The 15,862-nt window shown below is 36.9% G+C and overlaps 1 protein-coding gene and 1 long non-coding RNA gene across 2 annotated transcripts in view; one reads left to right on the forward strand and one right to left on the reverse strand.

Moving 5' to 3' along the window:
* LOC110831063 (uncharacterized) overlaps window positions 1-15,862 on the forward strand; it is a 46,706-nt gene that overhangs the window by 16,447 nt on the left and 14,397 nt on the right. The gene's annotated exons all lie outside the window — the stretch shown is intronic.
* The window catches only part of LOC110831062 (protein spaetzle 3), a 55,980-nt gene continuing 41,038 nt past the window's right edge, over window positions 921-15,862 (reverse strand). Inside the window, exons 2-5 of the mRNA XM_022066627.2 lie at window positions 13,275-13,399; window positions 5,186-5,527; window positions 4,391-4,516; window positions 921-4,030 (exon numbers count right to left, since the gene is read on the reverse strand). Coding sequence (XP_021922319.1) covers window positions 3,856-4,030; window positions 4,391-4,516; window positions 5,186-5,527; window positions 13,275-13,399 — 768 coding nt within the window. The 3' untranslated portion in view covers window positions 921-3,855. The remainder of the gene's footprint in view (window positions 4,031-4,390; window positions 4,517-5,185; window positions 5,528-13,274; window positions 13,400-15,862) is intronic.

A 15,862-nucleotide genomic window follows, 5' to 3' on the forward strand; every position in this document is an offset into this window, starting at 1 on the left:
CAGACCAGCATAAAACCTAGTCCTCTTAATAATTGGATTTCTTAGGCATATTATTTTTTGTTTAATTCCTGGTTCCATGCTAGTTTCAATTTGCAGATAATCCTTGTTTTCTCCATACAGTGTTTATTGGATAAATAGTGATAGTGGAACCACAGTCCAAAGATTGGTCAGCTCTGAGCCCTTACCATCCAGCAGAGAGGCATAAATATTTGACCATTTAACAAAGAAATAAAGATTATCATAATCAGCATGAAATTTCTCAGCATAGTTACACATTAATGCCTTGAATGCTTATGTACAATATAAAAAATGAATAAACTTTTGTGGTATAATCTTTTTTTAAAACAGTTACTTGAAAGATAAAGAAGGGGATAAAATTTAAAATAGGTTGTGAGAATGTGAGGATTGATCTTCCTGAGGACCATCTCCAATGTTTAGTTTAGTGTACACATGGCCTGTGTTACTGGGTGTATATGGAAGCTTATTTGTCTACTATGCAATCCATTAGTTCCTCTGAATGCACTTGCTGCCAGAACTTTACCATAAGAATGTATGGTAAGAGTAATGAATAGAAAGAATACAGTTTATTGCCCTATCAAAAGTCTGTCTGGAAATACTGAGGGGAATACCAATAAAGTCATGGTCAGGTCAGGACAGGTAATACTGTTTTAAGTTTGAATTGTGTACTTCATGCTTCTGATTTGTGTGACAGTCAAAATATTCAGTGGCCTGCTAATGCAATCCGAATAATTATAACTAACTAAAGGCTCAACCACAGAGTCTGATCAGCAGGTTTATAATTCATTTGCATTATTCTTAGGCTTATGCAGAAAATGATACTCACAAGTAAAGCATGTAATACTTATAAAAGTTTCATTTCATGAATGGGAAGTTATAAACAAAGATAATTATGCACTGTGTCATATTTAATATATTTATTGAAACAACACTAATTCCAGTTATTGTTCAGTTAATCCATTACTGTTCATACAACATTTTCAATGTTTATTGGAATTATATTACTGTATTGTGGCACTGTTCCATCTGAAAATCATGTTGCTTGTCAGGGTGACCACACACCTAAATAAGACTGCCCCAGCAACATAACAAGACCACGCAACAACAAATGAGCATAAGATTACATGTTCACACAGTACAAGAATTTCCATAATTAAATACAGTATGACCACAAAGCAGGAAAACTGACAATTTAGATATACATTTATGAAATATGTTAATAGGTATTAATAATATATTGCATTTTATTTATTCTTTAACTTCAGTGTGGATCCTTCTGTGTACCACTTAAAATACCAGTGGTGCTAACTGACAGAGAGCATTTTAATAAATGCTAAAAGTGCAGAACATCAGAAAACAGTCCAATAAAACAAAAAATTATAATTTTAGTAGCGTCTATACACATTATAAATAGACATGGCAAACAAACTTATTTCTTGTGAAAATTATAAACTTTTCATATAATTATTTCATGTGAGAACATAATGTCTCATTGTATGACCAACATGTTGTTAGCAAGTCCAGCTGGGCTAACAGTTTTCAGATATGTGTATGGTCACCTAGGGCTATAAATGTTAAAGGTAACAAATCAATATGACCCAAATGTGCAAGTGTCCAGGTAAACCTGAGGATGATCATGTTGATTGAAATGTTATTCAACACTAGTGTGGCAGAAAATAATAGAGCGGTATAATTGCAGTAAATGCTGAAAAGTTGTATGAACAGCTACGGTTTAACCAAAAAGTAACTAGTATCAATCACAACAGGATACTGTGATATAAATTTATGAATACTAATTCTATTATTGAAATATTCATAATAAAATATGTATCTTACACCTAACAATATCAAATTCATACTCTCATACTCATATGGAGTTTTACATATTCTTATTTAAAACATATAATATCCTTTGCTTTCATTGTAACCTTAAATAAATTGCACAGAGAGGTTCCAAATGGTTCTAATGCAATTTGACTCCTGTTTGTTTCATGGTAATAGAACATGCCTGTGAGCACACGACTGAAGTGCGACTGTATTATGTCCAGCTTTGCAAATGACACTCTGTGTGTCAGGCCATTTTGAAATAGGCCACTGAACAGGAAAATATAACACGTAGAGTATTTTATACCTAGGACAACAAACAATAAAAAATACAGTGAAACCTTTCTGGTTTGGCATCTGAAGATATTAATTTTAAAAGTTTCTAAAAAAGTCTACAGTGAAGGTGTCTTTACACTGGGATCTGCTGTTCATCAGCTCTGCCTGTGTCAAACAGAACAAAATTTGAAGAAAGTCATTATGTGCAACACAATAAATATGCAGAGTAGTTGTCTGTCTGTCCACGGTTTTCTGTTTCTGAAGCAGTCCACCTAACCAGAAACATATATACATACTATCAGATATTATAATTATAATTGAAGAATTCTTTAATTTAATTATTATTAATAAAATGCATATATATATATCAGACATGGTAAAAACTGTGATTTCTTTGTAATAACTGCAAAATTAAAGAATATATATTGATTCTAAAAGAACATCATCATTATTGAAACATTTTTATAATAAAAAACTTCACACTTCTAATAATAACTTTGAAAACTTCAATTAAGGTAACAATGTTTTTTGAACACCTAAAATGTAGCTTAAGTAGTTTGCAAAATTATTCTTTGTTCTCTCTTGTGGTGAACTATTCACTCAACATCATACACTCAATGATAAAACACAAATATGTCTATCAAACACTTCATTTCAATCGAATCATCTGTTAATATGTTGCTATTTTAAATTCACATTTATTAGCTATTCAAATAATTTAAAATCCAGTCTATGTTAATACAAACCAAGCCGAAGAGGTTAAAATCATTCAAAGCAAACCATTGAAACACGAATGTCATAGAGCAGTTTTTGTGTATTTTTACATTATAATTATATCACTGATCATACATTATACTGTTGACTTCAATTCAGCATTGAATGTCAAGTGATTAGAAGTACTGAAAGGAAGAAAAAAAAATCATATGATTATGAATATGAAGCCTGTATTTGAAACCTTTCAGAACCTCATCCAAATTCAGAAACATGGAAGCTATTGTGTATGGACTGAGTAATGAAAATTTTCAAGAATACTGGCAAATCTTCTTTTTCTTCTTGTAGCATTATAACCCTGTGTGGGTCTTAGCTTGTTCGAAGAGTTTTTTCCATTCTGACCTATCATTTACAATTCTTCTCCATCCCCTCACTCCCATCGTCCTCACATCCTCCTCCACGTCATCTATCCATCATCTCCGTGGTCTCCGTTCCATCACTCACTGGCAAATATTACTCATACAAATTGATACTGAAATATATCTTCGGTTCCATAATTACAGATCTGTAGTATAATTTTCAGAGCTGAACTGTTAAAATGCATAATTTTTACAGTTGGAAATTTTGGTAATTTCTTGGATAGACGTTAGATGGCACACAAATAAAGACATTCCTTTAGTTATTGTATCATTCAAAAACCAGATGTTGATCTGAAGAATCAATGATGCTGCTGATGACATATTTTAAATCATCAGTGCTTTAATATAATGTTTAAAGTTTATCTCAGTCTACTTGAGGACATTTCTCCCATTCCTCACTCTCAAGTACATAAACCATTACAGAAATAAAAATATGCGATACGTAAGTAGTTTATAGAAACATATTAACAGAGTCACTTTCGTTGTGATATTGATAATATATTAGTCGTAAACCGAAAGGCGACATGAATGAGTACCCCACTTATACATACTGCTACTCCTTTCTATTCAGGCTAATTTTGTAATGTGACGGAGCAGTCATTTCTTGTCATTTGTTTCCGAATGCAGGTGCACAGCGACATACACAGCAAGATGGGAAAAGGAACCAGTCCATAAAAATTCCTTTACAATCATTGTCGGGATCATAAGCCAATAAACGATGCCACTTGTATTTCTGTTCGCATCCACAGTCTCCTGAACACCTCTTTGTCTGCAACTTATTTCTAAAACAGAAAACATGAATTTATTTTGTGCTTTAAATCATACATGAATCTGTGTGAAGATTTCTGTCTTCTGGGTTGTTGCGCTGTGTACTCTGGTCGATGCTAACCAACGTTTCAGAGGTCATACTGCCTCCGTCATCAGGGCGATAGCATCGACCAGACTACACAGCGCAACAACCCAGAAGACAGAAATCTTCATACTCACCGCTGTGAAAACCTCAAATCTTACATCTAGAGACCTCTCCAGTGTTTTCTGTATGGATCTGGTCACCTGTTATTGAATAAACAGTAATGTAAATGTGATCAGTTGTTGCACATCTTCCATGCCCATATAGCAGCTAGCTGTCTAAATATACTTACGAACAAACTTCTTGGTGAATGGCCTGTTCAAAATGTTGTGTATTGACAATAGCTCGAATCTTCCCAGCACTGTTTGAAGCCCAATATGGTGTTACTATCTCCACCTTGGATTCACAAGCATCCACACTGTAATATCATAAAATCAAAAAAATATGTAAGATGGGTTTTAATAAACTGTACATTGATCAGTGACTGGCTCTGGGGCCCACCCCCCATCCTGTCCAATGGATATCGGGGGTGCGTGATGCTGACCACTCACCCCCATCTAGTGCCGAGTTTGAGAATGAGTAGGAGCAGTATCGCGTATGTTCCAAATAGAGATGATCATTATTTAGTCTATTTTACGTACTAAAAAAATGAATCTTATGTGGATTTTTAAGTTCAAGGCATGGAAATCATAAAACTGTGAAACAGGCATATTGTATTCTGATCGCAAGGTAGCAAATTCTTACTACTTTAACCCATAACATTGACAATGTTGCACAGTACTGGAAAGTAGATCCTAACTGACGGTTTGTTACAAATATGGAATGCTGTTGTTTTGAGTAGCATATTGACAGACTGAAGTAATATAGTAACATTTATTGGGGATCAATTAAAAGGAAGTGGTTGTTGCCTAGTTTGAAGTACTGTCACGACATTTGCCTGACGGGACTGGTGAAATCAACGAAGCCCTTAACAAGGATATCCGGATCTCAGGCCGAGATTTGAACTCGGGACCTCCAAAATACAAACCAGGAGTAATAACCACTCGGCCATGACTTTCGGTAATTGATATTCTGTTCAGGCACTTACCGCCCACTCTCACTTGATTGGTTATTCCGGAATGATTGTCTTGTATGTCTTAGTTTTGAAAAGTAAGATTCTCCTCCACTGGAGCTGGTTTCGGCTATTGGGTCTGGCCCTGGAAGAGTGTGTATGTCTGGGACTCCAGGAGGCATAGTCTTTTTCTTGCCATCTTGAGCACCACCGCCACCATCCCCCCCTCCACCTGCAGCTTCCCGCTTGACATTCCTTTTAGCCGGTTGATCGTATGTTTCTCTGGAGGGCGGTCCGTATTCCGTGCTCATCGTGAATTCTCCATACATCCTCTTCATCAACGCCTTGTTCTCATCAATAAATCGTTCAATCCTCTCTCTGAAACGAAAGTAGTGTTATCAAATATTCACTGATATACCATCTTATCAATTTGAACCTATTTTGCATTCAGATACTTTCTACGAATTACTCGCCATTGACAATCGGGTATTTGGGTATGTGAACCTTCAGCCCCCTCCCCCTCACCGCCAATGGTCTCGTTGTTGACTTCAGTACTCACACATCAACCACTTATATATTGCACCATCAGTACCTGTCACTAATTCCATGGAGTAGAATCCTTGTTGAGAACCTGATACGCCTCAGGTAGTGGAAGAAATTTGCTGCCTTTTATGAAACTCAAGATTTCAAATACCGTGTTCAAGAGAGCCCACCATTAGTCCCTTTGTGAGCAGAAATGAGTCCAGTGCATATAATCATTATCATGTTGAGTTTATGCTGAATAATTTTTGTTCTTGAAATGTCTTGAATCCCTCTCAGTTCGTAAATAGGAACCTAACAATTTTCTGTGTTGAAAATGTGTGTGTATTTTGCATATTCTCTTTGTGGTGTCAGCTAGGCTTTCAGTTGTGGTTAGGTTGCTGTTATGACAGCTTCGTTGTTACAGACATGAAAAATAATGTTTTTAGGGTATTTGGAAGCGACAAACAGGAATAGAAATCTGAAGTGTTTTCAACGAGCTAAATATAGCAATTCAGATCGTCTGGTGAAAGTTAAGGTTTCGAAAACATCCCTAACTCTCTCGGAGTTGATTCATATGCACACGGATATAAACGTGTTTCTAGGTTAGAACATGTATGGTGACCGTCGTCTTTTGAGTTACGACACCGCCAGTATGGACGCAATAGGTTCATCCGAGACAAATTTAACAGCCTATGGGTGTTCACGGTGCCACAGTCCAGAAGATCACCATCCGTACACCGTAAAGGTGTGTTATGTACAAGTAGAAGTCCGAGCTAATTTAGCCTCTAGAACCTTTTTTAGTAGAAAGTTCAAGATCAACGCCAACGAGCTTGCATGTGTCATCGCGTGTAAGACAGAATGTCTATCTGCCACCTATGACAACTTTTACGCGAATTTTGTTAGCCACCTTACCATCACAGAGACCGCACGAAAGTCTAAGGTGAATGTTTTTCAAAGTCGGGCTTGAAATTGTGCGTGTGACGATAAGGCGATTTTATTGGAAATAATCAATACAACCATGGTTATGGGCGAAATAAATATTTTTTTTTGTACAGGAAGACTTTCTGCGAGTGTTAACAACAGCGGAAGTCATAACGGCCGACTCACAACGGATAAGTAAGTTGTTTCTTGGCTGCGTTCTCCAGAAAAATCACTATAATTCATGAAGCAGACTCCTTAGGCGTGCGAAATTTGATACGATGACAGGTTGTAAACATATAAACAGTTTGTTCGAGGCAGTGCACTTCTGATATCTGTCGCAGGCTGAAAGAAGGGAAACCATTTCGAGTAGCCTGCGTATCCTAAGGCTGTTCCATAGAGGGCCAGGCCGTTTCCACCTCTAAGAGAGCAACAGCCTCCCGTTGTGTCTTCCTCGTCTTATTATATTGGGATAGGCAGACCAAGGCCACGTGTCTGATGGACTGCATGCCTGAGCACTGTCTGTATATTACAGTAATTGCTAGGCGTTGCAAATTGTCAGCCTAGATGTAGTGGTGATGACAAAGACGAAGGCGAAGACTGAAGAATTTAAAGACTTATGACGGATGCAGAGAGGACGCGAGATGTTGGAATTGCGAGATTTTGGCCTGTGAGAGGAAGGATTTTGGTATGTTTTGGGTGCCATACCAGTATTCACGCAGACTGAGAAAAATCACGAAAGCCTTCGTAATGGATACTTTCGTAATACGAAGTCGGAATTAAATACGTTTCACTACAGCATATGATTCAAGAAGAAGAAATCTGAAAGAAGATGGAGGGTGAATAAGAATAGTAAGGGGAGATACAAACCTATGCTGTGATGAAGGAGAATGAGCGATGAGAGGAAGATGAGGAAGAAGACAAGACATGATAAGAAAACTGGTGGAAAGAAAGCGATGTGTTGAACACGTGGGGAGAATACAAGAGGTGGAACCCGACAAGATGAAAAAGGGGAAGGGAGTGAAGAAAACGACATTTGAAAAGGAAGAGGGTGAGAATTTCATGCAAACGTGATAGTAGGAATGTTTATGGCGTGGCTACGTGATTTATGATGACCAGATAAAGGAAAGAAATGCATCACTCTTCGAAACATCGCACTCGAAGCTGTAACCACATGGTCGTCCGTCTGTCCTGAATAAGTTGCGTTCCATCTTCATTCGCACGTTTAACAGGCAACAGTCACGGCCCCAGCACCCACCATCTCCGCAGTGAGATTATTTTAATCGCTTTTCATCTGCAAAATGCTGTAATTATTCCCGCATGAAAACTGACAGGCAAATCAACACGAAGGAGAATTGTTAAAGACGAAAGAGAAACTGTTAACTATATCTTTAATGCAGATTTCATTACATAATATTTGTTTTAAACGATTTAAGGCTTTCTCGGTGGTTCATTGTCAGTGTTAACCCATTTGGGGGTGATGATATCGTGTAGGAAAAGTCGTAGCCTTAACAATGGAAACAGCAAAAATCTCCGAAACGCTGAAAATAAATTCCATGTCTACTACTGCTATTGCCGAAAAAATATTATTAACATGGAATTTCTTCCATACATGTTTCGTTAGTGATAAAATCCTTTAGATTCGTCTTCAACATTAGGGAACGATGATCATTCCCTGATGATGATGATGATTATGGTGGTGGAGACAAGGGACTTTGAAGCGGCTGGTCGCCCGAGAGGTTTTTGTCACAGTCGACGAAAAAGTTTCAAGTCATGTAAGTTGTTTTTTTACGAGTTTCGCCGTATTTTGTTAGCTTCGCATCAATATTTGCTAATTTCACTTTGTTTGAGATATGAGACGGACAAGAAACGATACTGATGCTTGTACTGTTCATGAGTAATATATACTCAAGTGATATGACGTCATAGCAACAAAACTCACACTCTGTCAAATATCGATTCGCACTGGATATTAGAATAAAGCTATCACTTCAGTTTTTTTCTTCTGTTATAGACATAACTAAATAATATTATGAGTTGTTTTATTTTGAGTGTGGTGTGTTGTTTTGTTGTGTCTTATTGTTCTTGTTGTGCCTTATGTTTTTTGTGTCTTATGTCTTTTTGTCTTACTGTTTTTTTGTGTCTTATTGTTTTGTTCTGGCTCATTGTTTTGTTGTGTCTCATTGTTTTGTTGTGTCTCATTGTTTTGTTGTGTCTCATTGTTTTGTTGTGTCTTATTGTTTTTGTTGTTTCTTATTGTTTTTGTTGTCTTATGTTTTTTGTGTCTCATTGTTTTGTTCTGTCTCATTGTTCTGTTGTGTCTTATTGTTTTGTTGTGTCTTATTGTTTTGTGTCTTATTGTAGGACCACTGCCACCGGGTAAAAACCCATTTGCAGTCAAATAAATAATCATAATACCGTAGAAGTGTATAAAATTGAACAACGTTTAGGCACATTTCACAGTAATGAACTTCTGTAACGTAACAACGTAAATGCTGGACTCTAAGGCACACAAAATCACAGTAACATTTCGGTGACTGTACTTCAGAATCTGTTTTACGTAATGAGAGAGAGAGAGAGAGAGAGAGAGAGAGACGCTTTATTACGGACACGCCTCCACCCATGAGGTAGACAACCAGTCGGGCATATTATATGGGCCATTCCTCTCAGTGAGGGAGGACCAACATTAATTGCGAGAACTTGTAAGCCTAGCAAGAGGTAGGGGAGGCTGCACACTGCCTGATGTCCTGTCTACCGTTCGATCCGGTTAGCACAGTGAATAAATGAGTCTGAATCTCATTCGGACGGCATCCTGTTCGGATATCAGATGAGAAACCCCAATCCTGATTGAGGTGTTCTGAGATTTATCTCACTACCTCCAAAAGTAATCAGGGACAGTGTTCTACTTTAAAATAAGCAAAATAATCGGCACAGAAGACCTACTTGCATTTATTTTAATAATAGACGAAAAATGTAATAGGGTGATAAATAAACGGTATGCATATACACCATTGAAATGGCCCAAGAAAATTAAGAGGGACTGACATTGATCGGAACATAGCTTCAGAAAGACTACACCATTGACGTAAATTTGCTGGGCTAAAAGGTAAACATCATTAAGGAAAACACAGAAACGCTATTAGACGTAAATGAGGAGGTTGGCGAAGAGCAAACGCAGATGAAACTACATATTCACGTCTCTTCATCGGAATTTATCGTAAAGCCGCGGTGTAAAGTCAGCTAATAAAGCCTCCGAAAATGTGACACAGCTAAAACATTTGGAAACTGCAGAAACAAATGATCGCCCTGATAACGGAGGCTGTAATCTCCTCTGAAACGTAGTTCAGACTACAGGATGCAACATCCCAGAGGTCAGCTATTTTCATTTTCCCAGCATATTTGCCTTCAAGGGGCATCTGGGCAAATTTCACCAAAAAGCTTGTTTCATTTTAATCAGTCGGATGTTGCCATAGTGACCCATCACAATAAATCCCGAGAAACATTTATACAAGTGTCTTATTTCCGGAAATAATTTGTATTTGCTTATAAGAATTAAGCGGTATTTAATGAATCGTGATATCTGAGGCCTTCGTGTGTATCGACAATTTCAATATTAAAAGCACGTCAGTGTAAGAACGGCTTTTCAGTTGTGTTCTGATGTCAAGGTTTTACAAAGCGACCTCCTCATTCCTTGTAAATAGACTGGAAACGCGTGAGAAGAATAATACCGATCCTACCAGGTGTCATGATCGCATGCCACAAGAACAGCGTGAACAACTTCCAATCATTACACTTGCTGGTTCTCCACGGGCAATAAAACTCACTCCATGGAGCGGAGTCCTTCTTGAGAAGCTCACGAACTCAGCCCGTCAAGAAATTTCCCGCCTGTTGGTTGCTGATAAATGATGACCAACCAACCAATTAGACTGCAGGCAATAATAATACATTAGCATATAAGATTTAGTTACTGACTCTTAAGCACTTATCTTCTGGTTACCAAAACGAACGATCCAATTGTAATCTAATGTATACATTTCCCACAGACTTCACCGAAATACATGAGCGTACGTTTCAAAAAAAATTTATTCCTTGTTGTTTACCGGAAATTGATTACTGACAGAACAGTAGAACATTTACGTTACAATCTGTTCAGGAAATGCGCTGCCTGCGGAATGTGATGGAAAATGACTGCAGCGTTTTCAATTTTGGTTGGTTGGTGTTTCTACTTCAGAATTTCCCATCATTTCTGACGGGCAATTTTTTAGCCGTTATACATTACAGATGCTGCTTATTTTGAGAACCTCTCAAGTTGATGGGTCTTATGTGTGCGATAACGTTTTTCATCTATAGACAATTTCTTGACGTCATATTTTACTTCAGATAATATTCTGCCGTCTTACGGAACTCTGTAACTTCTACTGACGTCAGAAAATTTGAGTGCATTCAGCGAAACATTTTTAGCCCTGTGTCATAATCGTTTTATTCTACAATCCATCAGTTACGTGAATGCCTCAGAAAACTTATATTTCTAAACATTATACAAAATGAAGCGCCACTTTCATGAGATTTTTCTTGTTAATATTTACAGTGTATATAAATGTTGTCCTTACTCAAAACTGTTGGCATTCGCGTTCCTTCTCGACATTTTAGATACTTTCCTCTGTTTACTGTTCGTTCTTTACATAAAATTTGTCCCTTCGCTAGATACGCATCAGCAGCAAATACTGTGATATATTTAATAAACATTTGACTACGCTTAAGCACATCTTAAAGCAGCTTTTTGTGTTAGTAACCTTTTGCACATGATTACCCTGTGACGTAAAATAATGTAATTTTTAATATAATTTGCTTATTATTTTTGTTCTGATTTTTTATATTTTTTATACTGTATCTACAATTTGTTATTTGGCTATTGACGGAACATACTAAAATAAAGGATTGAATTCAGTCGAATTATTATATTGTTATAACAGTCCCTCCACTCAAATGCCGGAAAAATATCTTAAATTCGGCCAGGACTTCTTCCTTCCATTTCATTTCGAATTCGTTATTCACGATTAATCCTTTCATTCTATGCTATATAATTTGAGCTATTCTTAGCGTCGTTAATTATGCCGTAAATAAACACATAAAAAGGAAATAAATACAGACACGTAAACATAAAGGAACGGAAAAAGGGAATAATATTCTTTGTTTCACTAACAGTACATATGCATAAGATGTCTTAAAGAGATGACGACTGTTTCTTTCATTGCTTATGATTCACCATAACCATCCAATCTCCTTTTTCGCTACACAATCTCAGTGCCATTAAAGGATCTGTGAACCGTCAGTATTTTAGCATTTGCTAGATGTGCCGAATTTGCATCTCATTCTTCAAGATCTTGCAAGGATGGGCGAAGGAGTGTGTCCTCACACATGGTCTGTTTATAGAGATGACTGTTCAATCGATTATTTTATGTAAAATCATTTTTATTTCTCGTTTGACTTAAAAGCTAACCATCGTCACCTCAGATTTCGCACTTTTAACACGTGGTATATAGATAACGTAAAATTGTCCATTAACGGAATTTATCACATGGACATAGCCGCCTATGGAAACAAGGATTAGGTTAAGAAACTTTTGCATTGTAGGAGGGACATCGTGAGTGTTGCTTCATCAAATAAACACACGTGTGCGCGTATGAGTGTGGACAGAATCATCAGTCCATCGTGCCCACATAATTTCCTCTTTCATCTTTTTCTCCGCATCACCGCGACTGACTCAACGCTCAGATTCGATTCGAACTAAAGTCAATTTCTGTGTCTTGACTCCAAGTATATTAACTCTGCGCATGTTTAAGTAGTTCTCTATCTCAGACTGCTGAACAGTGTGTGGGATCACTGGTTTACATGAGTGAGTCTATGAAAGCAAGAAAAATTCATTCTATATACATAATAAAATATTAAGATTTAATATAATGTGTAATCCAATATAAAGAGTTGTTTCTGCCCGTTAGTTAAATAAAATTTAAAAAAGAGTGGCTTTTTTATTTAGGTTACTCGAATCGACTTTAACAAAGGGACCTATGGACGAACTTATGAACAATGTAATAAACTTCAGGTTCTAGAAATGACAAAGAATTTCTTGATTACCTGAGAATTCTGTGGATCTTTATCTATCCAGGGAAACACATATTACTTATGGTCACAGTTCTTGCAAGGAACCATTTGTAAACAAAGGGTGTCCTTATCATTCTGATATAACAGACATAAGGAAATGAAATTTACTGAAATCCGTCAAAGGACACCATCAGATTTTAAAATTAACATGCGTAGCGTAGCAATTGTGTCTCGATCGCTTTATTGTTGTCTCTAGAATTTAATTATTGAATGCAAAACTCTTGGTGGTGTTTATAAATAGCTTGAAACAGGTGGGGCGAACTAGCAAGGAACTCCAGTATAAAATTTGATCAACATCAATCCAATGACTTTCGAGTTATATTAACGCGCAGAATTAAGGCCGTTTTATTTAATTGCGTCATTCTGTAAAACAAACGAAAAAGTGATTTAGCATAAAATATGTAGCTAGTTACGGTCCTGACGCGCACAGAAATACACGTAGGCGTGCAAATAAGTGGTGTCCGTAGGTCCTGATGCAAAGTCTCCGCTCCGTGGAGTTAGTTCCAAAGTACCAAGTACTTACATAGGGTAACTGTTACCAGCGGTGGGACAGAATAATTGATGAAAGCGTTTGATGCAAGGAACACCTCGGATGATCTCTCCTCGAATTTCCAAACCCAGTGCTAGGGACAATGCTGTCCATAATATCTGAAACACAAAATTTAAGCAGGTGGTTAGAATTTTATACTGGTATTAAATGTGCGTGTAGCTGGAATAATCTTTAATTTTTCAATATAACAACAATTTTAAATATACTACGAAGACAAATGGCTATAGTGGAAATCACAAATCAGCAGATCTAAGATTAAGCCTAGTAGCAAGATAATGGAAATGCTCGAAGTAACTCTTGAGGCCGGTATAGGCATGGAAATAATAAGGCGATTATTCGTTTATAATTCATCAGTTACTCCTCGCCGTGTAACAGATAATTTATGTGATTAAGATATATTTAATCTATAATAATATTTATGGATTGACAGTTCCAAGTGCCATGTAGGCCTTACTGAGTAATAAATACTTCAGCCCCACTTATATGACATCCTTTTTTTCTACGAAACTATTCCGCATTGGGGTAATTTTACATCTGTATATTTAAAATTTCGTCTGTAGCTAAAAATAATTAGGTCTTAAGGAAGCGACTTGTGTCATATACCACTGAACCTTAGTACTCAACAAGATTCACACTAAAATTTTCATAAGGTACGAGAAGAATCATAGGTCACACGCTGAGGAGGAGATAATTACACCGGCATACGTAAAGATTTGAATTATTTCAACTATACTTATTATTCGCGTCTCACGTGAGATATCGCATCCGGTTTGTCGTGATTCAGAGATGGTGTCCTTCCGCCCATAAAAAACGTTACCGACTTCGGGAAAACCTACAACAGTCACGCGTAATGAAAGTTTATTACTGTTTAAAATGCTAATTATATCTGTACAATAGTTGTTTCAACTCTTGAAACAATGTAGCAACGTGCCTTGGATTTGAAGTACTCCTGTTACGATTTTATCTTGAAAAGAACACAGTGTAAAAAAAAGTCTAAAATACGGAACTGAAATTAAAAATAAGTCTAAGCCTTACCGGTCCAGCACCTTTGACACATTTGCATGTTGCACAGAACATCCTCTGGTGGTTGTATAGAATTTTAGACTTGTATCGTAACCAAGGAAACGTACCTGTTAATCTAAATGTACGCACATGTCAAATACGCTCTTCAACATCGAATTTTAACCCTCAAAGCCTGGAAGTAACTACAAGTGCCACCTGCTTTAACAATCAGTAATTCTGCGTACACTTAGCGTAACAATTCTGGTACGTAGAGCATAATTAGACCTTCGAAATTTGTGAATTACCTGGAATTTCACGTCTGGGAACTAGGTACACGTGGCTTTATCGTGTTCATGAATTTTGATTTCTACATACTATTCTTTTACGTCCCACGGATGGATGGTGTGGTGATGTCTTTTTATTCCGGGACTTTCACTTTTTTACTTTGTCCGGAGATAGGGATTAGCTCTATCTAGTGGGCCCAACTGTGTAGGAACCTGAAGACGGAGATAGAGTCCCATCTCCGAAACGTCGTTTTACGTTTTATATTTACTAGACGATGGATAATATCCAAGAAATTTTTTATTCAATTGACTCTTCACCATCGTCAAGAAGTTTTAGATTTGATATAGGTACACGTAATTCACAGTGGAGATTCACCATGAGGAATTTCCCGACTGGGAACTCACCATCCCAGTAACTCCCGCTCACAGAAATGCATTAGATTTTCATGTAAAGTACACATTACTTTTTTGGTCGATTTCATCCATAGGTGGACGGTATCGACATGTTAGATTCCCTAAAAATTCCCTCAGTTCTCAAGTTATTACATGCGTTCAGACAGAAGACTGCTAAGGCAAAGCTAATATCTTCATTTTCGCCATTCTTGGAAATTAACTCGCCAAAGAAATTCGTGAGCGTACAATTAATCCAAAAATCAATCTTTATTTACTGCTTTCAAGTCTTGTCAAATAACGCCGAACGAAAAACACAAATTTTCCAAATATATATTGTGTATTGTAGAACATTTATTCCCGACCATGAAATGCCAACCTTGCAGGATTTGATGAAATTCACCTGATAATATCTTATTTCTAAGTATGTTCCTTATTTTTTTCCTTGTACTAAGCACGTGTGCGTCGGTATACTACTCAAAGAAAAGATATTCACCTCAAGATTATGGGGGGTCTATTCATTAAAATTTACTCACTGATTCATTCATTCACTCACAAAGTAGAACCCACTATAACAGAACTCAAAAGTTTAACATCGCTAATATCAAGCTGCCACTGGGAAAAAATCATCCAATATGAAAATGACAGAGAATAATTAGGAATATTTTAATCTTTCTTCCGATTCCTATGTTGAACAAAGTACAAATTTATCGTTCGTGATTAAAAACTCGGAACTTCCCGATTTATATTTTATTGAAACAAACGAGTAGCAGAATCTGCTAGTCTGAAAACAATAATTAGATTTAATCATAAACCTCGTTTCTGTTTGTCAGTGTTCCAAAATACATCCTTTCTGTTGCTGTAGGTAGGCAAATTGACATTTCA

The sequence above is a fragment of the Zootermopsis nevadensis genome, unplaced genomic scaffold (genome assembly GCF_977971745.1).
Source record: "Zootermopsis nevadensis isolate Lab colony 2312 unplaced genomic scaffold, Znev_1.0 Znev_ptg000030l, whole genome shotgun sequence".
NCBI classification, from domain to species: domain Eukaryota; kingdom Metazoa; phylum Arthropoda; class Insecta; order Blattodea; family Termopsidae; genus Zootermopsis; species Zootermopsis nevadensis.